The sequence below is a fragment of the Mya arenaria genome, chromosome 4, assembly GCF_026914265.1.
Source record: "Mya arenaria isolate MELC-2E11 chromosome 4, ASM2691426v1".
Classification (NCBI taxonomy): domain Eukaryota; kingdom Metazoa; phylum Mollusca; class Bivalvia; order Myida; family Myidae; genus Mya; species Mya arenaria.
Window position 1 is genome coordinate 58234630 of NC_069125.1, and position 26274 is coordinate 58260903.

At 36.0% G+C, this 26274-nt stretch overlaps 1 protein-coding gene across 1 annotated transcript; it reads right to left on the reverse strand.

Annotated features, from left to right (window-relative positions):
• Positions 1-3758: 3758 nt before the first annotated feature.
• LOC128231948 (proline dehydrogenase 1, mitochondrial-like) lies at positions 3759-25843 on the reverse strand. The gene is made up of 14 exons (XM_052945233.1): positions 25753-25843; positions 23636-24020; positions 22410-22618; positions 22043-22080; positions 20890-21036; positions 19213-19277; positions 16789-17006; positions 16144-16225; positions 14394-14486; positions 13922-14068; positions 12691-12786; positions 10726-10910; positions 7102-7190; positions 3759-6484 (listed from the first exon to the last, which is right to left on the reverse strand). Exons 2-14 carry the CDS (start codon positions 23960-23962, stop codon positions 6270-6272), a joined length of 1911 nt encoding a protein of 636 aa, XP_052801193.1. The 5' UTR covers positions 23963-24020; positions 25753-25843; the 3' UTR covers positions 3759-6269.
• Positions 25844-26274: the final 431 nt, after the last annotated feature.

A 26274-nucleotide genomic window follows, 5' to 3' on the forward strand; every position in this document is an offset into this window, starting at 1 on the left:
GTTAAATATAGCGAACCAAATGACCGTACGAATAGAAACTACATCATTACCAGTCAAGCCATTATGGTTGAAATGTTTCCGTCGGTGAATATTTATTTGGTACTTTGTTTAGAGATCATGTTTGCTATTCTCTGAACTATTTCCATATATTCTCATGAGTTCTTGCAAGAATGGTTTACTTCCAAAACGGGATACTTATTCGTCACATACTTGCAGTTCATGTTAGTATTTCGTTTGGAAAATGTTATGACATCGCTCAAGCTAACACAGCACAACGTTAAATGATATGATATGATATGATATCTCGTTAATGTATATTAAATATTTAATGTCTTGGGCCGGTTGCCTTTTGTAAGTAAAATATTGAACTTGAAATATTTAATAAGATAGAAAATCTTTAATTCAAATGTTTCGCTGTAAACCACTTTTTTTGAATCAGGGCAATTCTTTAATAGGCAGCGTCCTGGTCAACTTGACAGGTCAGCAAAACATTATACGGCTACACTACTTACCCCGTTCGCTTCAATCTCAACTTACCCCGTTCGTTTCAACCTCTACTAAACCCGTTCGCTTCAACCTCAACTTACCCCGTTCGTTTCAATCTCAACTAAACCCGTTCGTTTCAACCTCAACTTACCCCGTTCGCTTCAACCTCAACTAACCCCGTTCGCTTCAACCTCAACTTACCCCGTTCGCTTCAACCTCAACTAACCCCGTTCGTTTCAACCTCAACTTACCCCGTTCGCTTCAACCTCAACTTACCCCGTTCGCTTCAACCTCAACTAACCCCGTTCGCTTCAACCTCAACTTACCCCGTTCGCTTCAACCTCAACTTACCCCGTTCGTTTCAACCTCAACTTACCCCGTTCGTTTCAACCTCAACTTACCCCGTTCGCTTCAACCTCAACTTACCCCGTTCGCTTCAACCTCAACTAACCCCGTTCGTTTCAACCTCAACTTACCCCGTTCGCTTCAACCTCTACTAAACCCGTTCGCTTCAACCTCAACTTACCACGTTCGCTTCAACCTCAACTAACCCCGTTCGTTTCAACCTCAACTTACCCCGTTCGCTTCAACCTCAACTTACCCCGTTCGCTTCAACCTCAACTTACCTGTCCATTTCAACTTCAAACCCCGTTCGCTTCAACCTCAACTTACCCCGTTCGCTTCAACTAACCTGTCCATTTCAACTTCAAACCCCGTTCGCGTCAATCTCAACTTACCCCGTTCGTTTCAACCTCTACTAACCCCGTTCGCTTCAACCTCAACTTACCCCGTTCGTTTCAACCTCAACTAACCCCGTTCGTTTCAACCTCAACTTACCCCGTTCGCTTCAACCTCAACTTACACCGTTCGCTTCAACCTCAACTTACCTGTCCATTTCAACTTCAAACCCCGTTCGCTTCAACCTCAACTTACCCCGTTCGCTTCAACTAACCTGTCCATTTCAACTTCAAACCCCGTTCGCTTCAACCTCAACTTACCCCGTTCGCTTCAACTAACCTGTCCATTTCAACTTCAAACCCCGTTCGCGTCAATCTCAACTTACCCCGTTCGCTTCAACCTCAACTTACCTGTCCATTTCAACTTCAAACCCCGTTCATTTCAACCTCAACTAACCTCGTTCATTTCAACCTCAACTAACCTCGCTCATTTCAACCTCAACTAACCGCGTTAATCTAAACCTTTACTAACCCCGCTCGTTTCAACCTGAACTAACCCCGTTCGTTTCAACCTCAACTAACCCCGTTCGTTTGAAATTAAACTAACCCCGTTCGCGTATCCTCAACTAAACAGGTTTGTCTAAACACATGGTGCTTTGGCAATAGAGAAGCAGGCTGTGTCTTTATTTTAAATAAAACTCTAAAATAAGTCAACTACAAATCGCTCATGCCTTATAACGATGGGTTATGGTTTAAACAATTTAGGATGTAAATAGTCCTGTTATCAGTAGCCCTCGTAAAGGCGGGATACAATTTCACGTCCATATCTTAGAGTATCACCATTATCTTCATACGAATTTAAGAAGGAATACTAAATAGACAGAACAGGCAGATTTTCTTTGGAAGTCAAATTCTTTGTTTTACGAATTAACCCTGTATACATTTACCGAGATACTAGTAGTGATTGTTTTCCCATTAAATGCAAATTACAACTAATAAGCAATTTCTGTGGCAATCTTAAACACGTTATACAGTATCATAACCAATGATGTATTGAATTGATTAACCATATACAGAATGAAACTAATTTGATGGCTAGAAACCAGTTTGATATATAATTCATTGCAATATTGGTAGTACTTAAAATGGTTTTGTGTTCATATTTAAGTTTACAAGTTGATTTGTTTTCTTAACAAAGGGCTGAACCGTTAATAATAAAATAATACAGTCCACTATAAACCATTTTCATTTTAAGTCATATTAAAATAAAAACTGTTACAGGAATGTGACATATACACACCGAAAGGCCTCGGTGGACAGATAGTCATTAGTATTTGGACCTATATGGAAAGATAGCCTTTAGAATGTAAAAATGTTTCATGACGACTTCCCATTGATCGCTAACATTTTTAAGGCGCTAAGAGTGAGTATGTAGATGATAAGTCACTGGAAGATGTAGTGGATGTCAAATCATGTATGTTGTACTTTTAAATGAGATTGTTGGGGAGTATGTTTGTGAACACTTGACATTATGTCAGATGTTTTTTCCCAGGATTCAATTTTTGTAATGCAAACCTAGATTAGAAAAACCAAGATTAGAAAAATATAGCAAAACATTTTCTACTTTGTGTCTTATGTGTTTTATCTACCAGCTTTTATGTTAGAGAATGTAGAAAAAGACCTAGCACTGGATACTGGAAATTTCAAGTGAACAATGTAGCTTTATCATGTTTACGGTATTGAATTCCTTGTATCCATTTTATAGGGGACATCCGTTGGTAGTTTTTAAACTGTAGTGTTTAAATCAGTTATTGACCTTTACCTTTGGCCCACTGACCTCAACATCGTTAGTGTCCATCTGCTGGTCCTGACAAACTTACCTTCTAAGTTTGAGGTCCTCAGCGTTTTTTTTCTGTTATGACCGGAAACGGAATTTCAGCTCAATGCCGCCACGACCTTGACCTTTGACCCACTTACCTCAAAATCAATAGGGTGCATCTGCTGATCATGACTTATCTGCTTACCAAGTTTCAGATCCCTATGCCCCAACATTTATTTTCAAATAATGATCGGAAACTGTTTATCGACTGAAGGTTACCACGACCTTGATTTTTTTTTACCGACTGACTTCAAATCAATCGTGTTCATCTGCTGGTCATGACAAACTTGCCTACCAAGTTTAATGTCCTTGAGCCCCAGCGTCTTTCATTTTATGATCGAAATCGGAATTTCAGATCAATGCCACCACGAACTTGACCTGTGACCCTCTTATCTCAAAATCAACAGGGTTCAGCTGCTGGTCATGACCAACCTGTCTCAGACTGGGTTTGAGGTCCCTGGGACCAAGCCTTATTGATAATACACGGATTTTCAGTTCAATGTCACCAGGACCCACTGACTTAAAAATTGCATCTGCTGGTCATGATCGACCTATCTACTAAGTCAAAGAACGCTGAGTCAAAGCGTTCACAAGTTATTGATAGGAAACCGTGGGGACGGAAGGGCAGACGGACGGAAAAACGGTCTGATAACTATAGTATATGCCGACCTTCGGGGGGGGGGGGCATAAAAATAAATTAATGCAAACATTACAAATATAAGTCTGTGTATATAAGATTTTTATTAAAAACAGTGTTGCAATAATAACGAGATTAAGTACAACAAAGTATGAGATTCAAGCACGAATTGAACAGAGGTAATGATAAAAGAGGGAGTATTTCTATACTAAATAAGTAATAACACATAAACTATTCAGTATGGTAAATTGCCAATAACAAAACAACAGAAATTAACAAACTAAGCAACAAAGTGGCTCAAAATTCAAATCCTTGGACTGAGACAATTTAATTAACATTTAGAAAGTTTAGCCTCTGCTAAATTGTTATTAACAGTTTGTTTAATAAATCAGATCATACTTCTTATGATGTATCTTTAATCAAACAGTGAATTTATTTAAATAATAAAACTGTGAGATATGTATAAATATCTGTATAAGTATATATATATATAAAGAATGTTGATATACATGTACATGAGGGCATGCGTTTAAAAAGGAAAGGAAAAAACATAACTTCCTTAGGAAAGGCCAAGTTTCACAAACAATCTCAAGTTCTTACTCAGCTATTTAAATCCTGTGTATATTGTAAATAGAAAGGAAATAAATTCTGGTTCTTTAAAATTTTAATTAAGTTTTATTTTCTTATAATTTTAACCAAAATTTGTCCATACACTACCTCTGTAAGGTCAATAAATATGCAAAAAAAACGGTTGAGTTTCTAAAACAGTCTTGAACCATGCTAGGCTGTAAAATGGTTAAACAAGTAGAGTAAGTTATTGTAAAACTACTTGAGTATTTTGGAGAAACTGGGGCCAACCCTGTCGTCCATTGTGAGAAATCTACCTACAAGCTCATAATGGGGATCATCATTCAAGAATCTTTATCACTTAAGAAACTTAGAAAATCTTAAATATATAGGAAAGTGACTGCATGTTGAATTGTTTTCATACTCTTAGTTTTGTTTTCAACTTGAAAATTGACTTTAATTCTATTCTTACATAGACATATATATATATATATTAATTTCTATATATATCTGCTTTCGACATTGGCTCAATCTACAATTGCCGAAAAACATATGCAATTTTTACCTTTTCCAAACCTAGCAACCTTTGAAGTGATTGCCAAATATGTTGTAAAACGTATGCATGTAACATTATTAAACAGGTTTTAATGGTTTAAATCCGGAAGCGAAAATGTTTAGCAATTCAATATTTATATGTTCTACAATGCTGATTTGATCCGTATTTTGTTTTTTACACTTTGAGTTTAAAGAAACAACATATCCATGTATGCCTTAGGAATTGCTCCTTGGCATAATGTTTTTCACAAACAAAATGTAAGAAAACATGTTTTGATACATTGTCGATAACCCTCTCCCTCAGCCAAATTTCATCAAATTATTTTGGAAAAATACCCACCCAGATTTCAGGTGAGAAAAAATGCATACCTTTTAATATATTACAGATGCACAAAGGATAAAGAAAAAATAACAAAAATATTAAACCACTATAATTTCAAATTATGTCCCAGATCTTGAATGAGACAAGATCCAAGGACCATAGGAGAGGTAGCCTTCACAATGTATACTGCTTTATAATGTCAAAAGCCATAGAAAGCCACTTACAAATCCATAAACCATTTTTCAAAGAGTGTTGAATGTGTTGTTCAAACATAAAAACAAAATAACAATTGAGCATTAACAAATCCAACATAAAACCAAAGTGATATGGAGTGAACAATAGCTTGTTTGTTTTTTGTTTCTGTTGAACAATGGGCATAACTATTATGAAAGCCAGAGTTATGGGCCTTGATATAGATTTGCATATTGTCGCTGGCAACATCTGTACCAAGGTTTATTTTTACATGAATATCTTCGTTGGTCCAAGGTTGAAGGTTGTGCAAGCCACCAATATGCGGCCACCAACGACCCTGCCCCTAATGGAGTCGCACAAAATGAAACCAAGGCTATAAAAATACCTACACTTTTCTTCAAAATCAAATGAGTTAAGGGAGAAACAAATGTTTCACAAGTTAATTTATGATAGTACCGAAGAGATTACAAGTATATAGTTTACTTCATCCTAATAGCTTAATCATGCTCTAAAGATAAATACCTAAATACAATGAGATTTTCTTTTGATTTTTCTTCTACATGTATAATTATGATGACAATACTCCTGTCTTAACTGACAGTTAATTAACTAACAGCAAAACACAATTCTCAGAAACACTATTGTTACAAATTTGATCTACTATGGAATATCTTAAATATTTATCAAATAAATACATTTAAAAAAAATATTACAACTAAATAGTACAACAAAACTTAACCAGTCAAATTACAATGATTCATAGCATAATGCTACACTTTCCAATTTAAATAAACAAATGCTTATCACTGCAAATATAAGATATAACCCTGGTGATCAAAAGACAGATATTGTTTATTTTTCCTGTATAAAAAACAGGAAGCACCTTCAAAATAAATTTTATTTTTTATTTAGACACTTTCCATCCCAATTGTCGTAAAATAGAAGGCAAAGTCATCACACTGGTTTTATATCTGGCAAGTTTTTCATGGGATCGTAATTCAACTGTCCCGAAGAAATCCTCCTTGATATTTCCTTTCTTAAGAGTTGTTTCTCCTTCTTGACCTTGATAAGTATTCCCTTGTTTTCCTGCGCGCGGCGGGACAGGTACGGCAACACTTCCTCCACGGGGCCGTATGGAACATACTTGTACACGGAGTACCCTGCCTGACCTGGTCAAATATCAACAAAACATGTACATTCAATAAATACAATAAATGTTATGATGTGTCAGCAGGCAGCTTGTTTTCCTGCACATAGTACAGTCAGGGTGAAACAATTTCAGAAGTATATACTTCCACACAGATGGTTCATCCTATCAATGTATCATATTGCTTTTTATAACATCCATTTAGAAACTAATAATTTATTTGTAAGTTAAACTTTCCACAGTTTATTTGGTTTTACAAGTAATACTTTCTATTCAATTTGTGACACTCATTTCATATTAACTGTCTTGATTTTAAAATATTTTGTCATACGCTGGCTGATAAGAGAGCCCGGCCTGGCCTAGTAGTAATGTTTTGTAAATACATTTAATTCATTAAACAATACATATTGTTTGTTGTTATTTTTGTGATCAGCACCATGGAACCAGAAGTCTTATATTGATATATAAAATATACCAGTACATGTATGCATTGTTATCAAAATAGTCAGAGCAGTTGTACAGAAAAAAAGCTGATTATTTTGAAAACTGGTCGTATAATCGTTATAATTTACATGAACAGTAACATACTCGGTTAAGAATTATATCCCAGCACATTGATTGAAAGAAAGGCATACAAACCTAGAGGGAACGAAACCTGATCACACATGCCGAGGAGCTGTCCAAAACAGATCAGACGGTCAGACGGTAATACCCCATTCTCCTTCATCCTGCAATAACATTTGTTGGGTAAAAGTGATACAAATACTTGTAAATAAGATGAAATCATTAAAAATCAATGTGTATTGTTGCGGGAGCATCTGTTAGATCATGAAGATTTCCACAAATTTGAATCTTGTTTTACCTTAACATGAGTTAAAGCGCCTTCTAAACAAATATTTGAGTTGGAACAAGTGTTAGAATCGATAATCAGAGATTGAAAACTTATCAATGATCATTGATGGATTAATTATCAAATGTTTTCATGGACTTTTAAACCCTAACTATTTCATACTTTAGAAGCTACATTTTATTCATCTAGTTTTGATCAACCAAATTAATGATAAGTTTTAATTTTGGTGAGAAGTTGGAAGCACATTTCTGTTTGAAAGAGAATAAATGGGGTCAAAATGGTCTAAAATCGTCGCAGAACACATTCAATTCTTTTTTCAGTTATCGATAATCATTAATGACTAGATTTTCACCAATGATTACCTTTTTGAAAGATTTTGGAAATATAATTGATTATACCCGGTAAGTCCAACACTTGTTAAGGCCTTGTGACAGCCAACCTTAAAACACACCTAGAATTGTATCGATTTAAGGAGTACAAAAAAGCTTTGTGAGACTATCACTCTATGTGATAGACAACCCCAGTAAATTTTGAATTGGAAAAATGCTTAAATACTGAGAAAGATGCACGTGTCGTAAGTGATGTGATACATCAGTAAGTAAGATTCAGTGCGTTGTTCACAAAATGTCAATTTTATGTAAGTTTTTGACAATTTTCTTTTTTTTTTACAATTGTATTATCTGGTGTCTAGCCCCTTTAAGTACATGGATCTTTTATTTATATTCTGTATTATTATAGCTTGTGGTTTTATTACAGAATTTAATTTTCAGAAACTGGGTCATGGCCCTGTACCAGAAACCTTAAACATTGCTTGTAACATGAATACCAATACTTTTAGAAATTCTGTCCAAGAAATGGTGGAGTTCTATAAGTGTTAAGCTAATGTCAGTCTCATAAAGCCATGCTGAGATGTTTTGTACTTGGTAATTCAATTCAATTCTGGAATTTGTGAAAATTAAATTCTATATATGTACAGATATAATATATCACATCAAGTGAAAAAAAGCAATAAACAGTAATAAAAGTACAAACTAATAGGAATGAACTAAGACTAATTTATTCTTCAAATTGTCCAAGATTGTCAAGTTACTATAAAAAGTATGTAGAAGTCATAACATTAAATTTTTTTGAAATATTTTTGACACTAGAATATTACGAATAAATTGTCCCTATAAAACATTATTTGTCATGGCAGGTCATTGTGTTTAAGTAATAACACTGCAATAATACTGATTTATAATACAGTAGAGTGTAATATCCTTTTATATTGGCAAAGGCTAGTGAGTAGCTGGTATGCTTATGCCTGAAAAAATATATTATATAAATATATGTAGTTATTCAACCTTAGCTAGAAAGTGGTCCAAGCCTTACCTATGCCCTGACACTGCCCTAAAACTAAGGATATGACGAGATAAGTAATCAAGAGGTGTGTGCAACAGTATATCATGTATTCAACAGTATATTATATGTGCCACAGTATTTCATGTGTGCCACAGTATATTATGTATTCAACAGTATATTATATGTGCCACAGTATTTCATGTGTGCCACAGTATATTATGTATGCTACAGTTTATAATGTATGCCACAGTATATCATGTATTCAACAGTATATTTTATGTGCCACAGTATTTCATGTGTGCCACAGTATATTATGTATGCTACAGTTTATAATGTATGCCACAGTATATCATGTATTCAACAGTATATTATATGTGCCACAGTATTTCATGTGTGCCACAGTATATTATGTATGCTACAGTTTATAATGTATGCCACAGTATATCATGTATTCAACAGTATATTATATGTGCCACAGTATTTCATGTGTGCCACAGTATATTATGTATGCCACAGTTTATAATGTATACCACAGTATATTATATGTGCCACAGTATTTCATGTGTGCCACAGTATATTACGTATGCTACAGTTTATAATGTATGCCACAGTATATCATGTATTCAACAGTATTTCATGTGTGCCACAGTATATTATGTATGCTACAGTTTATAATGTATGCCACAGTATATCATGTATTCAACAGTATATTATATGTGCCACAGTATTCATGTGTGCCACATTATATTATGTATGCCACAGTATTTCATGTATTCAACAGTATATTATATGTGCCACAGTATTTCATGTGTGCCACAGTATATTATGTATCCAACAGTATATTATGTGTGCCACAGTACATCATGTATTCAACAGTATATTATGTGTGCCACAGTACATCATGTATTCAATGGTATATTATGTGTGCCACAGTATTTCATGTGTGCCACAGTATATTATGTATGCAACAGTAAATTATGTGTGCCACAGTTCATCATGTATTGCCACATTATTTCATGTGCACTACAGTATATCAAGTATGCCACAGTATATCATGTATGCGACAGTATATCATGTATGCCCCATTTTATCATGTATGCCACAGTATATTACATACGCCACAGTATATCGTGTGTGGAACAGTACATCATGTGTTAAACAACGAATTATGTGTGCAGCAGTATATCTTGTATGCAACAGTATATTATGTATGCCATAGTATTTCATGTGCACAATAGTATATCAAGTATGCCACAGTATATTATGTATGCTATAGTGAATAATGTATGCCACAGTATATCATGTGTACCTCAGTATATAATGTATGCCCAATTATATCATGTATGCCACAGTATATTATGTACGCATCAGTATATCATGTGTGCCTCAGTATATCATGTATGCCACAGTATATTATGTATGCCCCATCATATCATGTATGCCACAGTATATTATGTATGCTACAGTATTTCATGTGCACAATAGTATATCAAGTATGCCACAATATATTATGTGTGCCATAGTGAATAATGTATGCCTCAGTATATCATGTATGCCACAGTATGTATATCATGTATGCCACAGTATATCATGTATGCCCTTTATATTATGTATGCCACAGTATGTATATCATGTATGCCCCATTATATCATGTATGCCACAATATATCATATGCAAGGTACATCGGTACATCATCTTCATAACCACTTAGTCTAAGTCTTAGATAAACACAAAAATGGAGAATGGACAGGTTACACAAACTTTAAAACATGAAATAGTATTATATGAATACAAGTTCTTTGATGGTGAAGTTGTCACTGGTAACATGTTTGTGTTTTATATGAATGGGTTTGAACGTTTGAGTTGTGCCCAACATTAGTGTTTATGTAAAATAATGACTTGCACTGACTTTTTTTATGACACTAGATTTATGCCAAGTGTAAGTTTCTAAATAAATCACTCAATAAATTATTAAACATCTCCACAACAACAGCAATGCTGACCAAACAAAGGCTGTGACAATACCTTATCCTTTTTATTTCAATAAACAGACAGCATAAAATCATACTTACTGCTCAACGGTATATTTGACCGTCTCCTCGTTATGACTGGCCACCATGACAGCAATTCGTCCCTTTTCGCGCATCTGTATCGTCCGCATCACTTTCCGTAAAACCTTATGATACATTGCCGTCGTGGCCTCATAATTGGGATTGATCGGGTCCTCATAACCGATGGTTTCTGCACGCTCACGCTCCTAAGGTTAGAATAGGAACACAATCATTTGCTTTCAAGCATAACTAGAGATTGCTTTTTTGAAAAAGCGCATGTCTCCCCCATTGTGTGGTCGTAGGTGAGAAATAATCAATGATGGACATGAAATTTGGGCCATCAATTAGTCATGACTAACTGACAAACCAAGTATGAAGTTCCTGGGTGTAAGCGTTTTTGAGCTATTGAGCAGAAACCGTTTCTTCACCTCAAGGTCAGTGACCTTGACCTTTGACCAACTGATCGCAAAATCAATAAGAGTTATCTACTAGTCATGACCAACTAGCATACCAAGTATGAAGTTCCTGGGTGTAAGCATTCTTGAGTTATTGAGCAGAAACCGTTTCTTCACCTCAAGGTCATGGTGACCTTGACCTTTGACCTACTGATCTCAAAATCAATAGGAGTCATCTACTAGTCAAGACCAACTAGCATACCAAGTATGAAGTTCCTGGGTGCAAGCGTTATTTAGTTATAGAGCGGAAACCGTTCCTTCACCTCAAGGTCAGGGTGACCTTGACCTTTGACCTACTGATCTCAAAATCAATTGGAGTCATCTACTAGTCATGACCAACTAGCATACCAAGTATGAAGTTCCTGGGTGCAAGCGTTATTTAGTTATAGAGCCGAAACCGTTTCTTCACCTCAAGGTCAGGGTGACCTTGACCTTTGACCTACTGATCTCAAAATCAATTGGAGTCATCTACTAGTCATGACCAACTAGCATACCAAGTATGAAGTTCCTAGACCCAAGGATCTTTAGTTATTGAGCGGAAACAGTTTCTTCACCTCAAGATCAGGGTGACCTTGATCTTTAACCTAGTGACCCCAAAATCAATAGGGGTCATCTTCTAGTCATGACCCACTAGCATACCAAGTATGAAGTTCCTGGGTGCAAGCGTTCTTTAGTTACTGAGCAGAAACTGTTTCTTCACCTCAAGGTCACAGTGACCTTGACCTTTGACCTACTGATTTCAATCAAAATCAATAGGAACTAGACATCATGACCAACCTCACTTCAAAGTTTGGTGAACCTAGATCAAAGCATTCTCCTGATATTGCACGGAAATATTTTTTTACATTAGAGGTCACAGCGACGTTGACCTTTGACCTTGTGACCCCCCAAAATATAGGAGTTTTCTAAACCTCATGATCAACCTCCCTACCAAGTTTGGTGAACCTAGGTCAAACCATTCTCAAGATATTGAGCGGAAATGTTTTTTACATTGGGGGTCGCCGCGACCTTGACCTTTGACCTAGTGACCCCAAAACAATAGGGATCTTCTACACCTCATGACCAACCTCCCTACCAAGTTTGGTGAACCTAGGTCAAACCGTTCTCAAGATTTTGAGCAGAAATGTTTTTTATATTGGGGGTCGCCGCGACCTTGACCTTTGACCTAGTGACCCCAAAAACAATAGGGATCCTCTACACCTCACGACCAACCTCCCTACCAAGTTTGGTGATCCTAGGTCATGCGGTTTTCCAGTTATCGATCGGAAACGAAGTGTGACGTACGGACGGACTGACGGACTACCGGACTGACGGACAGGGCAAAAACAATATGTCTCCCCCAGAGAGGGGGAGACATAATTCTAATTTTCAATCAAGAGGACCGCAAGCGATCACCTGCGTTTATCTGTTTATTCGCAGTTGGTCAAAGAGTAAAACTCTTATAAAAGATTAAAAATCATTTGATAGTACAAGAAGTATCCAATAAAAATGCTCAAATTGAGACGAGAAGTATTTGTAACTCTTTTTCTACCTGTTCCATGTATGCACCCCTCACAAGTTTAGCTCCAAAGTAAATATTGTATCTGGCCGCTGTGTCCAGATCCAACTTAATATTGTTATAAGCTTCCTGGAAATACAATCAAACACATATGAACTTCAGCTTGCAGTTTACATTTCAACACGTGTAACTGTTCAAATAATAAAGTCTACTGTCCGTACTTATATTTTTAATATTCCAGTAACTACTTTAAAGAGAAAGCATTTCAGAATAAAAATATTTTAATTGCACTAAAATCAAAGTATGTATTTTTCATGAATTTAGCTAGAACCCGGCCCCAATTTCTGGAAACTTTTAAAGCTTAACATGATTATTATGTTAGCTTTTTTAATTAGCCAAAATACATAATTAAATTTGATTTTGATAAATACAAAATGGTTATATCATAATCATGATTCCTATATAATAGTGAACTTAGCTTAATTTTGTTATAAGGGTATTAAGCAGTTTTGAGGCCTGGCACTAATTTCTTAATCTTTACTACCTTTTAACAGGATTAAACTATGCACACTATTTTTTGTTATCGCTATAATTTGTGTAATATTCTCATTTAAAGTGACACTCCTATTTAAAATACAAATATATTTATAACGAACATAAATTTTGAGTGATAAACTTTTTACTTCTTTATATAATACTAAATAATGCATTTATGAATATATTATTACTGATAACAAGATTGTAACCATGCACTTAATAGCTGAATACGAACAAATATCAAATGACTGGTGAATGCTTAAAGATTTACAGTGATAACTATCATCTCATAAGGTAGAAATACTGTGTTTTCTGCACCTTTCTTTCAAATTCAACATGGTATCCTTGATAAAAACCATTGTTTTTAGAGATGTGTTCATTGTTTTCGGTAAATTGAAACTATCATATTTATTGTTATACAACTTATTTAGGAGTAAGAGTGCATCTTTTAAATATTTCTGAGACTTATTCATTATCTTTAAGATAATCATTATGATAAAATATTCTTTTATTTTGGAAAATCAAGTTTGAATAGGTAATTTGGTTAAATGATATCAGGCAATTAAGCTTGTTGGGTTTAAATGTTTTTGAGAAATTGGGACTTGTGGGAACAATAAAGAAGAAATTATTGTAACCAATAGTAACTAAGATAAGAACTGGCCATTTCTGGAGGCCCCTTGTGCTCTTCCCTCTATCTACTGGCGAAAGTAGCTGACAAAATGCTCACCTTCAGGTAGCACTGGTACGTGTTAAAGATGATGGCCTTCTCCTTGTTGAACTTCTTCATCATCTCCATAGTGAAGCGATTAATGGCAGGCTGGAAATACGACTGCTCTGCGTCAATCATCACACGCACATCACGCTCCATTGCATGCTGTAGATATGATATAGAATCATGTTAACTATGTGTGTTCAAATACTATATAGAACAGAGCAGTGAAGAGCAGGCTGGAAACACATCGGCTCTGTGTGATCAGCACAAGCACATCAAGCTCCCTCGCATACTTTAAATATGGCATAACTGTTGTGTGTTTCACAAACTGTATAACCAAGCAGTTAAAAACATGTCTGCTCCATGTTTGAAATTGGAAACAATTTTGAAATCCTTTAGACTTGATATGGGTTTATGTAGCAGTATTGTATGAACTGGCTTTAAATCGCCTGCAATATTTAAAAGTACAGATAAACAAAGATTATACCCTTGCGATAGTATCCACACGCAGAAGCATGTTTTTCATTTCTCGCTCAGATTCATCTGTCAGACTGTTAAGCAGGGGCAGTAACTCCCCAGTCTGAAAAACGAAATCCCACTTCATTTTAGTTTTTGTCAACTAAACTGTCATAACATACAGATACCACAAGTTAAGAGAGCAAAACAGTGAAACTATGCTGGTTCGAACAGACGGTCGTTCGAACAGGCAGTCATTCGAAAACCGTTCCTCAGATGATGTCGAAGCTCTATCTTGACCATTATTCCTTCTATTTTCATATCAAGTTTACTGATGCTGGATCGATACCTAAATAAGGCGAGGAGTCAAGCATCATTACCAGTCCCAAATACACAATCTATGCGCAAAACCTTATGATTACCCCAAGGTAATAGATTCATACATTTTCCTGAAGTCATGTTCCAAAATAAACAAACAATTGGCATTTGTTAAAATTTTCACAAGTTGTAAAAATTGCAATGACATATGAAAGGAATTTGAAAAGGTGTGAAAAACGATTCTCACCATTTACACATGACCGCTAATAGAAGATAATTGTGAAAATTTAATGAGGAGAATTTAATCATATTTTTTGTTATTTGTTTTGAAAGCGTGTTTTTTTTTTTGTAAAATTCAACATTGCTATTTATTCATTGACTTTTACCTTTTCACATTTAGCATACGACAGCTTTTAACATATGAGCGATTTCCACAACGCAATACATAATCTGTGCTGAAGTAAACTAACTACTTCAAACTTTGAAAATACATTGTTTGACATTTCATAACAGACTAAAATGGATACTTGGATCGTCAAAAACATGGGATCACTCGAGGTTTAAGCTTGATTCTCAGCGTCCTCTATTGATCAAAGTTTTACAGTTGCTGTAAAAAAATTATGGGAAATAAATAAATAGGTATGTCAACAATCTTGAGATTTGTAGGTTGAGGCCTTCCATCCCACAACAAAAGAACCCCGTTCTGTGAGTCAGAGTTGAAGGATTCAGGAAATTCAAACAGGGTGATTACTATGGGTAGAATGAGTCCAAGTGGGATTCTGGTGAAGTTAAGAGGAAATCTTATCAAAAACCTACACAAACAGTTACACACATGTCTTTTGGACATGTATTTTGGCACTGGGTCTAAGCTTTATTGTACACATGAGTGTGGTCCACACCAGACTCACCTGGTTTCCATTGCTATCAAGGCTCTGAATTCATCATAAAATGTTGACAATAATTAATCTGTCACAGAAAGTACAAACAAACATATTGCAGTGTGTAGTATTACTGACTCTCTCTTTCCAGTGGCACAATTAGCAATATCTACATTACCATATATATCTTAATAGACATGTGTCATTTTACAGACCCTCTAGCTCCAATGTTCTGCAAAAGTCAATGAAAATTGATGGTGTGTAACCTAAGAGTAGTATACAGTAGAGTATTAGTGAACAAAATTGCCAGCTGATAGATCATCTTACGGCAAATAATGTCTAATGTTTAATTTCTCGTATCCGAATAAGCCTTATTAAGGATCTATAACCTGCGAATTGCCTAGGAAAAGACATCCTGCCTGTTTATTAGGGCATGCATAAAAGAAGAAATACGGTATCCAAAACAGCTTGATGTGTGACCCTTTGTGTCTCTCCCTCTCTACCCCCAAATAAAGAGACCCCACTCTTTGGTTCGTACTGATAAGCTATTTCATCATACAGTAACTCACAACTTTAAGCTGTTACCTGCAGATCAGGAACCACAAACAGTTTGGCAAGACTCATGTTGACCTCAAGTAGATTGTCCCAGTCCATAATGTCCACCTGTCTACAAACATACAATACTGTATACACACATGTATTTCATAAACCTAATTATAATACAACACTTAACAGTTCAACAACTTGCCTTTGTTTGACAATTAGAAATGAGTTCAGTGGACGCTTTAATAGTTGGCTGCTGGATTGGGCATGTTAATAGATGTTTACAGCAAAAACAGGTTGTCCAGTTAGCGCAGTGGTTAGTGCACTCGCTTCTCACCTAGGCGACCCGGGTTAAATTCCCGGCCTGGGCGCATGTGAGTTTGGTTTGTGGTCACCAAGTTGGACAAGTGGGTTTTTCTCCGTTTACTCCGGTTTCCCCCACCACACAAGACCACACTCTCGCGCAACATCGTGCCAACCAGAGTAATTAATATAAGTTGCAAAAGCTGGTTTCATAATCGTTGTAAAATAAGTAAGTTTAAACTAAACAGCAAAAACAGGGTGGATCAAACTTATTTCAGATTTACTTTAGTATATCAAATTATGCCCAAAACATTGTTACTAGATTTGACGGCCAAGAGCTGAATGTTACCCAAGTTGAAGAGCGAACAAGATGAATAAACTAACCCATCTTGGCTGATGTCCAGAATAGAGAACCATTTATGACAGTCCTCTTCTGATACTTTCACTCCCATTTCCCGTAGTTTCACCAGAAATTCATCCTCTTTGAATCCTCGTGTGAAATTGTCCCGTAACTCTACCATGTATTTGTCTTCAGTGCCTGCTTCCATTGTTAGTTTATCGAAGAAAGTTCTTGCTGATACGAGTGCATCTGACATTTGGAGCTGAAAAAAATATAAAGTTATATATAAATATGTTTACTTAATATCTGCATATAAAAGTAATGTAATTTAAAAGTACATTTCATTCTTATTCAAACAGGAGTGAAGAGATTTTCAATACAAGTCAAAGATTATATTCACAAAAATTATAATAATTTAAAAGTCATTTCATCCAAAATGTTACTATCACATTAAAAATACTTTGCCGCTTATCAACAGCTTAGCATATTGCAAAAACAGCAGCTGCAATATTTGAGTTCTACAATCCATTTATATTAGGCCATACATGGATTGCATGTGTCTGGAAAGTACAAATCCTTTTAAAACTTAATATTAACAAAACTATTGAATTTACACTCTTAGTTCTCAGACAATGTAATGGTTGCAGTTTAAATCAGAAGTTTTATAATTTACAGAGTACATAATTATTGACAAGAGTAGTTGATCTAGACAGAGGTGCACTTGGAACTGGCCGCCTCCAGATCATTATGTCCAAGTCAAACTTAATATAATGAGTTTAATATCAACAGTGATTGAAAATGCATTAATATACACCTAAAATTTTACTGATACAAGTTATAGAAATATTCCAATTTGAGACGACTTTTTTCAAACCATTGACCCATTGGACATTGCATTATTTTTTGTTCAATATTAAGTTGATAGAGCATGTCATATACTTTGGGTGGGTCTTATACCTGACAGTGGATAATATACCTAGCAGGTCAAATACCTCAGGGCAGGTGATATATCTCTGAAGATGGTTATATATCTGGCGGCAGGTCATATACCTGGGGGTATGTCATATACCTGTGGGTAAGTTAAATACCTGGGGGCTGATCATATACCTGTGGGTTAGTTAAATACTTGGGGGCTGATCATATATCTGTGGGTTAGTTAAATACCTGGGGGCTGATCATATATCTGTGGGTTAGTTAAATACCTGGGGGCATGTCATATACCTGTGGGTTAGTTAAATACCTGGGGGCTGATCATATACCTGTGGGTTAGTTAAATACCTGGGGGCTAATCATATATCTGTGGGTTAGTTAAATACCTGGGGGCTGATCATATATCTGTGGGTAAGTTAAATACCTGGGGGCTGATCATATACCTGGGGACAGGTCAAATACCTTTGAGGCAAGTCATATACCTGCGGTCAAATACCTTTGGGGCAGGTCATATACATGTGGGTTGGTTATATACCTTGGGTGGGTTGTATACCTGTGACTAGGTCATATACCTGGGGGCAGGTCATATACCTGGGGGCAGGTCATATACCTGGGGGCAGGTCATATACCTGGGGGCAGGTCATAGACCTGGGGCTGGTCATATACCTGTGGGTTAGTTAATTAACTGGGGGCAGGTCATATACCTGGGGGCAGGTCATATACCTGGGGCTGGTCATATACCTGTGGGTTAGTTAAATACCTGGGGGCAGGTCATATACCTGGGGATATGTCAAATATCTGCTTGTTAGTTAAATACCTGGGGGCAGGTCATATACCTGTGGGTTGGTTAAATACCTGGGGGCAGGTCATATACCTGTTGGTTGGTTATATACTTGTGGGCAGCTCACGTACCTGTGACTAGGTCATATACCTGGGGCAGGTCATATACTGGGGCAGGTCATTTACCTGTCAGTTGGTTAAATTCCTGAGGGCAGGTCATATACCTTTGGGGGCATATCATTTACCTGTGACAAGGTCATATACCTCTGGGCAGGTCATATATCGGGCAGGTCATATATCTGGGGGCAGGTCATATACCCGAGGAAGGTGATACCTGGGAGCAGGTCAAATACCTGGGGCAGGTCACATCCCTGGAGGCAGGTCATATTAGAGAGCAGGTCATATCTGGGGGCAGGTCATATAACTGGGGAGCAGGTCATATACCTGAGGTGGGTCATTTGCCTGGGAGCAGGGCTAATATCTGAAGGCAGGAAATACGGTTGGGAGAGGGTGAATTTAAGTGTGGCAGTTCTTAAACCTCGGGGCAGGTCATGTACCTTTTGGCAGGTCATATACCTTGAGGGTCATATAACTTTGAACAGGACATTTACCTTGGGGTTGGTCATATACCTTAAAGCAGGTAAAGTTACACTCCCTGTAATATCAAGTCCTGTAACCATACATGAAACCATGTCATTTTTACGAATGTAATACATAATTACAAACTTTCATTAAAATAAATCTTATGACATTCATACCAATAACTGAGGTCTCCCAAGGGCTGTAAGTTTAACAGCACAAAACCCCGTCTTATTTGTTGCATCTGAAATCGAAAAATAACGAGTACAAATACATAGTTCATTTAGTTAATCTCTGTTTAAAAATAAAAGGTACAGCTTAATATATATAATACATGAAGTCTCATCATAAGTTGTTTAATATTAATATTATATATTAGCAAAAAAATAAGACACAATCTATCAAAACCAAAGGCTAATTAATTTAAAAACATGATTTAGAACACATTTAAACTCTTTTTAGCCACTATTTGTTTAATTTAGTAATATTTAAATGTAAAATGTATAGTCATCTGATATAATATTATGCACTAACTGAAAGGACATGAGATGTTTAAATTTATGGTACCGGTCTTTTTATTTCAAAATGAAATTTCAAATTTCAATATTTAAAAAGTAATTTACCAAAACACTAAATTATTTTTAAAAACATGATTTAGTATGCAAATCATCACCTTGCAGCCATGTTTTCAAATAATAATATTTAAATGCATACTGCATAGCAGTTTATATATTTTAATGCGGATTATTCACAGATAAATCAGTTTTGTAAAAACAATGTTTTATCATGGTTTAAAGGATGGATGTTCAATAAACTGGAAAAAGATGTAAAATTGTGTCTAAACTAAACGTTCATAATGAATCTCATGCATGTATGGATTATAAAAAAAACAACCCATTCATGCCTGAAGCAACAGTGAGTATACTTGATCTAATTTGAGATATTTTTCCATCAATTAAAACATGATAAATGAGGAGAAAACTTGTATTTAAATTAATAAATACAAAAGTACATTTTATCATGTTGCTTGATGAAGTTTTCTCCTCATTAATGGTTTAAACAATTAGAGTAAATTATTCATACAGACACTGTCGTCTTTGTGTGAGCTAAACAGGAGGACCGGTTCCGCTGTGTTTAACCTTTCTGTACCCTTTCTAAATAATGTTCATACATGCTTGTCAATTAAAACAGTGAAAATCTCACATACATCTTTATACATTCAAGACAAATTGATAACCACAAAATACCACATTAAAAGGACCTGATTGTCATGATAGCTGGTGTGATGTGAAATGCGTGATATCGGCAATCAGCACCTCACTTCACTTGTACCCCCAGAAAAGGTCACGGTTAGGTGAACAGTCAGCTCTGTGTGACAACATTCCTTGATCACATCAAGAGTATAGTAAGTTGAAAATATATATAAACAAATTTGGGTTAACTTCAAAAAGATGATTCAAGTTGTACATACAGATAACTTTAGTATGTAGATCAAGCCTACTCAATCCTTTAAAAATTACAATATATGTGTAAAGGTAAAGGTAAGACTAATTTTAGGTGTAAATGATGAATATGTACCATAAGCTCTGTAGAGCTTCTCAGAGCCAAATATAATTGTGCAGTTATTTATGATGATAACTGAAGATCCAGCTGGGATGGAATCACCGACTCTCTGATCCAGAACCTTTAACGCTAATCAATCGGCCATCTCCATCTTGTCTAAATGCTTTTCTTATTCATATTCATGGCATACCAATGGAAGTGTTTAGAACATGACATGTACCAGTAAGTGCTATTCAGTTCATGTAGAAGCCACAAAGTTTTATTACTCAGTCAAGTAAGTATCCATCATATACCTGCCACCCCGTCAATGGCGTCCAGGAAGATCTGCATATTCTTGTCGCATTGTTCCTCCCCTTCATAGAAGTAGGTCCTGCTTGAGATAACTCCTTTCCGACGGTCCCCGAACTCGTAATGGGGTTTAAACCGCTGATGGTCTGCATCTAGATAAATATATGTTTATGTGTGCAAGTACGGTTGTATAGCTGTATCATGTAAAAGATGGCTAATGTTTCTGACACATTCCCAATTACTAATTACTAATGTTCAACGTCTGGCCATAGGCATACAGGTTGGACAATATATATATATATATATATATATATATATATATATATATATATATATATATATATATATATATATATATATATATATATATATATATATATATATATATATATGTATTATAAGTTACGGGGTAAATAGCTGACCCGATATGGGATATACGGTGCAAAGGCATCCATATCAGGAATATTATTTCCTGCGCCCCCTATATCCCATATCAGGTCATCTACTAACCCCGTAACGTATATATCACGTCAACAACCTGTTTACATGTTTGAATGTTTCATTTATTCATCGGAATCGGAAAACAGACGCCATTTTGGTACCATATGAATTTGGTGACCCAATATGGAAAAATATGGAGTCACCGCGTGACCAGTCCAGGACCAATGGCGTTGCGTCATTCATGTTGGAGGCGTGATATGAACATATATTTATACATAATTAGGCCAATGGGCATTTTTCGGGTCCCACTGTTCCTCCCTCTCGTAGAATAAGGTTTTGGAAGTAAAGCCCATTTCCCAAGTTACGACCATATTTCAATTTTGAGCATGACATGACGGCAATGATGGCGATGCTGATGACGACACTGATGACCAATCGGTACAACACTTTGACACTATCTGAAATGTTTTTCTTCGGAAATCAGACAAACTTAAATAATGTTGTCAATGTTTTAATTCATTCTTCTCGATTGCAAGCCAGCTACTGTATGCGTAACGTGAGATGGATTTATTATACCCTTCCGCTACCGACCACGAAGGACAAATTTATCCCTGACATATAAAGTAGGGGACACAAAACTGACATTAAAATTAGTGTAACGGTTCTACTTGAAGACTGAACAAAATCAGTTTTGTCAGAGTCACGACTGTTACTTACCGTTCGCAATATCTGTTTCATCCTGCGGCTCACAGGCCCTGAAACATAATGTAAATACTTATGATGGATGCACTTCATCAAACTATTCCTAGGTATATGAATCTTTATTTCCCGCACATGCATCCATGTAAGTGGTTCTGTTGTAATGTCTAGAAAAAACCTGTAGTAATGATAACATGAAGTACATGTCTCAATTCTCGTGTATGTTGTGATGACCGTTATACATATGTAAAATATGCATATATTCAGATTTAAAAGATATTTAGTTTATAATTCCAATTTCTTACTGCCGTGGACTGTATATTACATTTTTTTTATCTCAAGTCCCAATGTGATGTCCTCATTCACAAGCTAGAAACTAACTTACTCCATCTCAGATTTTTTTGCCGCCTCATTAGACACATCCTCCTCCGCACTGTAGTCTAGGATGGACTTGACACCAAACATCCGGTTCCGGTCGACCACTGGCCGTATGGTGACGCGGTCTGAGCCTGCCACGAAGTGACCGTAAAACGTCATCTCCATCAACTTCTTGAATAGACGCGCCCCCAAGACAGAGCGTCCAAGTTTCATGAGCTGTGGAAAACAAAAATAACAACTAATAATGAACATAGTTTGCGTTCATTGAAATCATATTGTATAATTAGATTTTATACATACAAATATTAATATTCCAATTTTACTATTATAACAAAAATTTGTGTACGTACTACATTTTCGATCAGCGGGAAAATGCGTTATCTTTAAACCCGTCAATTAAATCGACATCCTTAATCAATGAAAGTATAGTAATAACATTTTTTATTCAATTTTTCAGAAAGTTACTTTAAAAGCTTTTATGGATGATAAATACATATCAAGAAGTTTAAAAAGTTTTAGTTAAACTTTTAAAGAGATGCATAATTTTGATCTTTTATATACATTTAAATTCTACTAGACGTCATTTAGTCGAGTAAAAAAAAATGTTATTTTAGTTTTGAAATTTACTATGAGTAGTGTTTAATCAGAATTAAAATAAATAACCTCCGACCGCAGAAGGTTCTTATGAACATGCTTTTATTAATAAACAAATACACACAACAACTTGAAGTTTCCGTTTGAGTTTTAAATATAACATATAACACTTCATTGTGTTTTAAAGTATCACATCTAGTAGCTCTTAGAAATTCTTAGCAGGTATTTGTAGTTCGGGAAGTGACTTTTTGCAGGACCGCATGTACTCATGTTTTAACACAGTCTTTATAGCTTATAACTGTATTTATAACCTTCAGAATTATGAACACAGATTACTTTAGCACATCGATTTGATCCTGGGCAGATTTCTTTCAGCTCATTTAGATTAGCATTTTTAAAGAGACACCGAATTCAATGCATTCACAACCCAAGGAGTGTCGCCGTTTTTGATACACAATAAAATAAAAAATACACGCCATAACCATACAAGATAATTATCTAATAAAAACACTTCCTGGCTGATAACATAATCAAACAAAGCGTTTGAACTGTGAGAACGAGCTCTTTTAAAAACACACCTTCAATGCGAACATGCGTACATGTACGAGTACGGTTGTTAAGGTTAGTGCGAAGGCGTACCTTTTGATTGTTTTTGACAATTATAGGAACACTGCATAGCTGAAACACGAAGTACGCCCTCAACAGCTCCTTAGTAGTTTTGCTTCTATACGCTTCCTGTGCGTTTGAGAATGAAAGGTCAAGCTCCGGGTGACCTTCAACTTTGACCGCGGCCTCCACGTGCGAACCTCCATTTTCGTTGACATTCTCAACTGACTTTTGAAATTCGTACGAAACTGTTGATTTTCGAACAATTGAGGGTCTTGTGTTTATGTTTTGGTTGCAGAAGAAAACTCGTGACTGTGCTGAGAAGGCGGCACGGCACCAAAGGCAGCGCATCGCCGCCATTTATCCCAACCGGTAGGTCGAACGTAAAAGTTATTGGTCTAAGAGTTAGATGTCGCGTCTGAAACAAAGGAATGAAAATATGAAAATCACGAGAGAGCCATATGCATGGATAGTCCACTTATGCAAGATAAAATGTACGATCGTTTCTTTTGGTTTGCTGTCGAAGGACATATGCCGTCAATGCTTGCTTTGTGAGTACCGGGACTCTGAATCCATATCGAAGACAATGCAGAAAAATATTTATCTGTAAATATTTAAAAAAAAAGGCAACACACTGAGATTTTTTCTTTTCCATACGTTTAAATTCACGGATAAACAACATGACAAAAGATCAGAGAAATATGTTTACAAGTCAACGAAATCTTCGTAAGAGCGTATTTTTAAGTCATTGTTGTAGCGTGAATCTGCACTCGTTGCACAATCAAATACTATGCTTTGTAATGCACCAGTCAATTGTAACCATTCCCCCCGCTCCCCAAGTCCGGGGAATAGCGGGGACTTTGACTTTCAGTCCAGCCAACCCCGGCTAAAATTCCCGCCCTGCGGAGACGAACTGATGGTAAAATCACTGCCAAATGCCCCCGCACCCAAGGGACCCTAGGTGAGGCCCATTCCCCGCTATATTTTGCGGGAAGACAAAACCACCGCAGTCATCTGGCACTGCGGGGCCACCTGAAAGGTAAAAACACGGCCCATTTCCCCGGCTATCCCCGGTATACCCCCGGACCTGGGGGGGGGGGGGGGGGGGGGGTCCTCGTTGTTACAGGTTCTGATACTTTCAATGTTGGAGCTGCTTAACTGTGTTGTTGACTCCAATACATTTTTGAAATAGATTACATTTTCGGATACAATACTGATACTAGTATACGTTCCCGGCTGTTTCTTATATTTAATGTCAAGCAGGCTACATACCTGTATACTGTTAAGTGGTTTATTACTGAGCCACTTATTTAATATCAAACACATTCCTTTATATATCGATAGGTCGATAGAAACCAAATAGATCCAAGTGTTTTATCTATTTATCCATTTTTGTTACGGACCGTAAACACTAACATTTATTAATAGGCAATCTTTTCAAGTGAAACACCATATTTAAGCCACTTGAATACTTGTATTTACGTAAACCTAAAATAAAATAATAGTAAACCGAATCACACATGTACGCGAAATCCATTTAATTGTAAGTCATCGGTCCATAAAAAAGTTATATAAATTCCAAAATAGTTTACATGTACTGCACTAGAAGATTATTAAAGAGTATATAGATTCCAGGTACTGCAGCAGGCAATGATTATTGATACTAAGGTAGATCAAAATACACTCATCCATACATCGACCATTTTGACGATTTTTAATATGGAAACATAGAAGAATCCCGTGTAACACGTATATTATTTAAGACTATATGTCGATCAAGAGGTTAAAAGTCTAGCTTATAAATAATAAAAGGAATTACCCATACTAGCGCTCCAAATTAATTGCAGAGCCAGAGGGCATATATGTTTTATGTAATGATATATAGACTTATACTGACATGTTTTAGATGTACGAAAACGAGCTTATATGTATACTTAGAAGGCTTTAAAATTACTGAATTAGCTCAAACCGGCCTGTACCGGACATGTACAATATATGTATGTATTGAAATACTGTACTGTAGACAACATTGACAGTGACAGGTTATAAATCTAAAAATAAACAATTAACAAACGGGTCAATTCAAAATGAAGCAAACAATGTGTTTCACCTAAATCATAATGGCAAATAAATAAAAAGGGTGTACTAACTTTCAGGAGAAGAATTGCTTCATGCTAAATATCCTTTCTGTATCACACAGTTTACACATGGAAAACGGTCAAGGTCGTCTTTGGGGGTGTGTTCGTGTTCGGGAATTTGATTGGCTCGCTGCGATCATTGTAAACAAAATCACGTAATAAATGTTTACAAACAGTGATGCAATGTTTGTTTACATGTATTTTACATACATGTTTAACCCGCTTTTATGTCATATATTTATTAAGTGTTTGTCTTCTAAAATAAACGATAATACTTTATCGATTAACCATTTTAATCCAATCAACACGTCAACAAGACGATATCAATAATTCAACCGTTCATGATAATTAATACGTAGACCTCTTTTCTAAAGTAGCCACCAACACCATTATAATGACTTGACAAACTTGACATTCTGTGCAACCTGTGCATATGTTATTCCCCATTAATTATACACGTTTGAATTACATGCAATAGCATGCAGGCACCTGCGATATTTATTGGAACGAAACGACGTGACGTGTCGCGTCGAT

What these genes read in the sequence shown, in the direction of transcription:
- LOC128231948 (XM_052945233.1), bottom strand. Translation starts at nt 23,962, where the DNA reads ATGGCGGCGATGCGCTGCCTTTGGTGCCGTGCCGCCTTCTCAGCACAG. An exon ending in TTGTCAAAAACAATCAAAAG is followed by an intron (nt 22,619 to 23,635) that starts GTACGCCTTCGC and finishes TGTTTTCCACAG; the next exon opens with CTCATGAAACTTGGACGCTC. An exon ending in GTCAAATATACCGTTGAGCA is followed by an intron (nt 7,191 to 10,725) that starts GTAAGTATGATT and finishes ATGTTATTGCAG; the next exon opens with GATGAAGGAGAATGGGGTAT.